This window comes from Psittacula echo, assembly GCF_963264785.1.
Source record: "Psittacula echo genome assembly, chromosome: 5".
In the NCBI taxonomy this organism is placed as follows: Eukaryota; Metazoa; Chordata; class Aves; order Psittaciformes; family Psittacidae; genus Psittacula; species Psittacula echo.
Genome location: NC_137739.1, coordinates 15,453,128 through 15,460,048, shown reverse-complemented (window position 1 = coordinate 15,460,048; position 6,921 = coordinate 15,453,128). Strand labels below are relative to the sequence as shown.

The 6,921-nt window shown below is 40.9% G+C and overlaps 1 protein-coding gene across 1 annotated transcript; it reads left to right on the top strand.

Moving 5' to 3' along the window:
• Nucleotides 1-786: 786 nt before the first annotated feature.
• On the top strand, nucleotides 787-5,915 carry EMP2 (epithelial membrane protein 2; the record flags this gene model as incomplete). Its single annotated transcript, XM_080618835.1, has 4 exons — nucleotides 787-864; nucleotides 3,511-3,604; nucleotides 5,012-5,158; nucleotides 5,731-5,915. The coding sequence occupies 4 exons, from the start codon at nucleotides 787-789 to the stop codon at nucleotides 5,913-5,915; spliced, it is 504 nt and encodes a 167-aa protein (XP_080474961.1).
• Nucleotides 5,916-6,921: the final 1,006 nt, after the last annotated feature.

Genomic DNA, 6,921 nt, shown 5'->3' with positions numbered 1-6,921 from the left:
GAGAGAGTATCAAATGACTGAACATAAAATCACTAACTGGATGATTACATGACTAATGGATTTATTCAGCCCTAACAGAGCAGTATATTGGAGAAAATGGTAGCCCTCAGTCATTCATCAGTGGATAAAACTTTTAACTAGATCAACAAAGGACAACCTATATGAGACCTAAGGTAGGGCATAGCTGCTACTAAATCTAGGAGGCTAGTTCTTGATGCACTGAATTCTGTTCTAAAAGCATCCTTTGGAAATCCACATTTCTTCTTACTTTGAAAGCATGGTTGAAACAAGATCTTACTATATCCAGTGGAAATTCTACCATCACATGCAAACACGGCTGTAATTTGAAGAGTACTTCTCTGAAAGTCAATATGAAGGAGTTCTATTCTTGCTGGAGAAGCATGTAGAAACTTCTCCATGTATTTACTCACTGCAGCCATCCCCCTGGCAAGTTGCTAAATGCACCTCTTGGCTTTATTTCAAGTTGTGGTTCACTTTAACACCAGGGATGCTAGTTACATATCACACACAACAAACAGAACACTGTTACACTGATGGAAAGTCTGATTAAGTGAAATCTTTTCTCTCTAGAGACAGGACATGTGCTGTGGGCTCAGACTGCGTACAGTGCTCCTGGCGAGCAGCACCTCGCTCTGAAATCCCCTCATGTTGGCCTTGTCTACTCACAGCCACAGGGAAACAGCATAGTGACTGGTCAGTCTGGTGTTCATTTATGCTCTTATTTTTAACAGATTTATCTCAGGCTAAAGCCTCCACAGATCAAGGATGTTGATTCTTCTGGCGTTCATTATTGTATTTCACATAACCTCAGCAGCACTGCTGTTCATCTCAACTATCGACAATGTAAGTATCGTTTCTTCTCTTTTCCTCCCAAACACACTGGTGTTTCTTTGCCTCATAAAAATGAAGTTATTTTTCTCTAGTTGTCTGCAGCTTGCCTATTGGAAACATGTAACTTTGTTGGGCACTGGTCTCCTTACATCATTTTGTAGAAGAAATGCCTTGAGTATTCATGTTTCTGATGTACAGGGATAGGACTGTACATGTACCTGCTGTGCATTTGTGTGTGTCATGTTCTAAGCCCATGTCGTGCAGCTCATCTTCTCCCCTTTAAGATACTTGGCCAGGGACTATCTTTAGAAATACTACCATGCTTGCAGGGTGGAGCTGCTATGGGACTTGCTTCAGCTAGATTTGGGGGGGTTCTGTCATCCTTTTGATCAAGTACATGCAGTCATGGTCAGTATGCTGACCATGTACGCAATAGCTCATGTATGCAATAGCTCATGGTCAGTGCATGGAGATAATCTCAGTCAGGCTGTGCTTTCCCTCAGAAGTGGTTGTCCAGGATGCTCAGTTAATTCATGAAAGAGACACCATGAATTTATCTGTTTCCATTCAGTTGAACATTTTCAGCACAAAGTTTCAGAATCATTTATGTTACATTCTTTGCAAATTTTCTTTTTATTTTTGCACCCAGAAAGAATTTACTTTCCAGTATTTACATCCAGCTCTTAATTGAATTTTCTTCGTTCCAAAGCAGCCCGCCAGCCTGATTGGTACTTGTAACTGTGCACTGGAGTCTGGCTTTCTCTAAGAGGTTTGATGTATGTACAGGCTTATGGGATTAAAAATATTGTCTGCTGAAAATACTGTGCTCAGTGATGCTGGTTTGCATCCTAGAGTCTTTTCCAAGACTGTGCTCCAAGAGAAATGATGCATTGCCCACAACTTTTTATGGCAGAATGGTACACACTCACGTGTTATCTTTCAGCCAGCTGATTGATTTGTCTAGTGAAGTGGGTCATGAATTGAGAACCAAAGCAGGTTGTCTTACCCTGCTCCTTTAAGCATGTACAAAGCTGGGATTGTGGACAAAGCAGCTTACTCTTAGTTCAGATCTGCTATATCCAAATCAAATTATTATAGAAATAGAACCCCATGCACTCTGCTTTGTGCCATTAGCTACTTTCAAACAATTACAAACTTAAACTGTGTAAGCAACTCCTATTAGATTTCATCATCTTTCAGAGGCTTTTTATAGTCATGAAAATAACTCTGACAGGATTATATACTGCTCAGAGCTGAAAAACAATATATTGACCTTGGACTACAAAATCCAAATGAATGGCACCCTGAGAAAGCAATGTTCTTTCTTAAAACACAGTGTTATTTCTGCAGATCTGCCTATGACTATAATACATTGTAGTTTTTATTGCAGTATTGTTTGCAAAGCTGCACAGTAAGCTGTGAGGTTTCTAGAGTGTCTGTTTAAGCAGCAGATGCCACGAGGAGTCATAGTTGTATTTTTTCAGCTGTATTGAAAGCAAAGGCCTGGGTAGCTATCGGAAGGGGAATGGGTTTCCTGGGGAAATGCCACTCATGTGGAGTGCTTGGCATTTCCCAGGCTTCCGTACAAATCCCTTCAGTCACTGCAGCACCATTTTGTGTTGTTAAAACAACAAAGTACAAATACCACAGGAGGATCTTAATTTGTCACCAGCCACTTCCAGTCAAATGCCACAGTGTACATCCTGCGCTCTCATGCCAACAGCACAGCTATACTGAGCTGAAATTAATTCAATCCAGTGTCAGGAACCAGAGAATGTATAAAGGGCTTCTGTTTCATAGGTGCTATAGATTCTGTTTCATTCCATGCTATTGCTTGTGAATTAAAACGTGGTGGGCCTTTAAAGAGTTGTGCATCCTAAATAAGGTCTGGAGGAACAAAGCAGATCTTATCTAGGTACCTTAAGGAATGAGCAGCCACTGACTATCCAAAATTTCTTCTTGAACAGTGGAAAATCCCTTGTGCTTTGGGATGTTAAAGGTTGCCATTTGTTCAGGTCTCAGTGAAAATGACTTGATTAATGATACACCCTTTCTTCCAAAATGCCATTAGATGTCAAATTTAGTTTGAGCAGTTAAGTATCAAAACTGAACAGAAATCTGTTGCAGTTGATTATAGACTGAGGGAGCTGGGCTTGTTCAGCCTGGAGAAGGCTCCAGGAAGAGCTTAGAGCAGCTTCCAGTGCCTAAAGGGGCTGGCAGGAAAGCTGGAGAGGGACTTTGGCCAAGGGGGAATGGCTTTAACCTGCCAGAGGGGAGATTTATGTGAGCTCTTAGGCAGAAGTTCTTCCCGGTAAGGGTGCTGAGGCACTGGCACAGGGTGCCCAGAGAACCTGTGGCTGCCTCATCCCTGGCAGTGTTCAAGGCCAGGTTGGACGACGCTTGGAGCAACCTGGTCTACTGAAAGGTGTCCCTGCCTGTGGCAGAATGGAACTGGATGAGCTTTAAGGTCCTTTCCAATGCAAGCCAGTCTGTGATTCTATTCTATGATTCTGTCTGCTCAGGAGACACTTGGACAACTAAGGAGTTTGAGGTGGATAGGTGGTTGTTGAGTTTTGTGGGTTTTGGTTGTGGGTGGTTTTGTTTGCTGGTTTTGTGGGGTTTTTCACCCTGTAAGAGCCCTTTACTTTTATTTTGCAGGCCTGGTGGGTAGGAGATAATTTTTCTACAGATGTCTGGAGTATGTGTAACACAAATACTAGCACCTGTATGGCCATTACCGATCAGTTCACAGGTGAGTGTCTCACTGTGCCTGTCTCAGTTCCTTTAGCAGGAGATCTGGTGAAATCACTACAAAGTATGTAGGAGCAATAATCTATTTGTTCAAAAATCTGTATGCTCTAACTACTTGGGTTTTCTAAAAGCTTTAGTACTGACTTTTCCTTTTGGAAAAGCCAATTGTTTCTGTGAGAGGAAAACTGAGGGAACTGTCAGGTGCACTTGAGAGCCCAGGGCAGGAGAGGTGAGCAGATAACAATGAGCACTAAAGGGTTCTGTAAATAAAGGGATCAGGTAAAGACAGTGAAGCCATCTGAAAGTGTGGCTAAAGTGACAGAATTTGAACTTTCACAGTGGAACTTAAAAATACTGGCAGCATACAGGAATGAGGAAAAAAGTGAAAGAAAATCAGAGCACAGGGTGCAGTTGTAACAGAGAGAACTTAATGTACAGCACAGCCTAATACCCTGCTTTACCAAACATAGAAAAATTCTCAGCTGTTACATTACTTTATTTTGACACTTTTGATCTTCGTCTCTATTGAAGAGGTAGATGATTTGAAAAGCCACGTACCCATAACCTTCCAAGTATCAAGCTGGCTTACAGCATATATATCCCTGCCCAAGGCAGGGTGGTTGGACTTGATGTCCTTGAAAGTCTCTTCCAGCCCAAACTACTCCATGATCCTATGCTGCAGGTGGTCTGTTACACACAGGCATACTTGAGCTAACACAAATGTGACACATTTGCATTTGATGTCTGTATTATTATGCATTCGTTGCTATTGGGTACCCAAACTAGGCAGGTAAGTAGCTCAGATACATCTGCTGTTCCAGAGTTACTGTCAGCATAGCTTTGCTAAAGGAGAGGTGCTATGAGGAGCTCATCTGTGTAGCTGATCTTGTCTGCATGGCTCCAGAAAAGGTACACAAAGAAGCTATGGGTAGTTACATATTTTTGGTTACTTTAGCTCTTAGTTATAGGGAAGTAATAGACAGGGTCAAAAACCTGAATCAAAGGAATCTTTTGTACAGAGTGTGGATATCCTGTCTGGTTAACATCTCACTGGACAAAGCTGTCTCCAGGCTGGTGAGAGGCCCAGGTATGTGTTTGTAGGCCATTTGAGACCCCTGGCAGTTTCGCTGTGCCTTTAGTACACTGATGGTAGTAAAGGATGTGGTGGCAAGAAACAGTCTCTTCAGTATTTTTATGCAGTTTTATGGAAAGCTTTTAGAAGTCCTTAACCCACTGGCTGTTTTAATACCATGGAAGCAGAAAAGAACCACTCTGAGCAATGCGTGCACAACTGGTTTGCTGTAGCTGCTGAATTGCTTCCAAAGCATAGCTCTGACTTTCTGCTAATTGCGGGAGTAGGTGAAGAGAGAAACTGTATTTTTAACCGTGACTGCTTTTGTCTTTGCAGAATATCAATCAGTTCAAGCTGTTCAGGCCACCATGATCCTATCTACTATTTTCTGTTGTGTGGCATTTCTGGTTTTCATTCTTCAACTCTTCCGTCTGAAGCAAGGAGAAAGATTCGTGTTAACCTCTGTTATCCAGCTCCTGTCATGTGAGTGATTTTTCAACACTTGTGACTTTAATAATGTTTACACAAAAGTAGGAAGGGAAAGGGGAAAAAGGTTCCAAAAAGAATGAGCTGCATGAGGAGTCTTGAGGCCATAGCTTATACTTTGTACTTGTTTAAACAGTGAACTGCCCTATTCTGTACTTTTGAGGCAGTTAAAACATGGATGACATGACTGCTCAGAATAAAGTCATTTAAACATTGAAGGGAAAGAATCTGAGATTCTGATCTTCATGGACAAATTAAATAACTCCATAGTTGTTACAGGCAGGTACTCCCTTCATTTTTTGCTAGCCTTTAAAACTATGCAGATGTTTAGAATCATTTTGTGTGCACTGCAAAGAACATAGAACAGCACTTCAAATTTAACCCATGCCAAAGAAACTGAAAATGTGTCCTGGAACACTCTGGGTTTAGTCTGCTGGTGGAAAATGAGTGTCTGCAAAAAGGGGAATTGCTGGAAGCAGCTGACAGAAGAGTAACAGCGAGTAAATAGTTGTTATGCATATCAATAGTATTTTAAGATGCTAAACTTTATTATTTTCTTCCTCCTCCAGGTCTGTGTGTTATGATTGCAGCTTCCATTTATACAGATAGGCATGAAGAGCTACACAAGAGCAATGAGTATAGGATTGAAGTTTCTAAAGGCCAGTATGGCTATTCCTTCGTCTTAGCTTGGATTGCATTTGCCTTTACTCTGATCAGTGGTGTTATGTACCTAGTATTAAGGAAGCGTAAATAAATGTCAAGCAGCTAGTCATTTGTCACTGCAGTACAAAACCAAATTCCAGTAACCATTTTGTATATAATCATTTACATGGTTTTGTAGTAAAGGTATTGTTTCTCTACAAATGTACTGTGTTCTTGATATGAAACAGAATTAAACAAAATGGCAGGTTTAATGGGTGCCTGGCACTTCTAGGTTAGGGGCTGAGCAGGAGAGAGCCACCCTGGTTCTTTTACCTATTTCATCATCACAAATGGTTTTCCCTTAACTAGATGTTAACAGTTTATTCCTGGCCTCTAGAAGATTACAAATAAAGCCTGCGTAAATTAATTTGTAAGCAGTATGCTACCTGTATTGCTGGACCAGATATTTCCCTTTGGAATAGGTTAAATATAGGGGGAGTAAAAAAATGAGGCCCAGATCACACTGAAAGCAAACAATTACAGAAGGCCAAAGCTGCACTCGCTGCGCCTGGCAGAGGACTCGTGCTCTGCTCTTTACAATGTGCAGTAAATGTCATCGAGCTTTTATTAAAACCACTTGCTTTGCAAAAGTAAACAACCCTTTTTTGTACTACAGCAAATTATTCTCTTGATTCTCTTTCACATTTAATTGAAACACACAGAGCCTTTGGCAGGAGAATTTACCAGCAAATCCACTGAACAACTTGGGACCGGAATAGTCTGGGCAGTAGGAAACACCCCACTAAAGTCCCATACCCCTTTATTTTTGCATTGTGCATAGTCTCTCTGGAAGGAAAGAAAAAAAAAAAAAAACACATTACCTTGCCTACATCTGCAGATTTCCAAGCAAATTGGTGATCAGTTAAAGCCAAATGCATGTTTCTATAGCCAAACTCAACACGATTATTACACCAGGCTTTGATTATATAGCAATTTCATGGCTAATGTGTCATTTACAAAAGCATTCCCTAAGTCTGCCAATTAGGAAATTGGCTTTTAAAAATTCATTCTACATTCCATTGTGGATTTTACTTGAACCAAACACTCCTACTAAATAA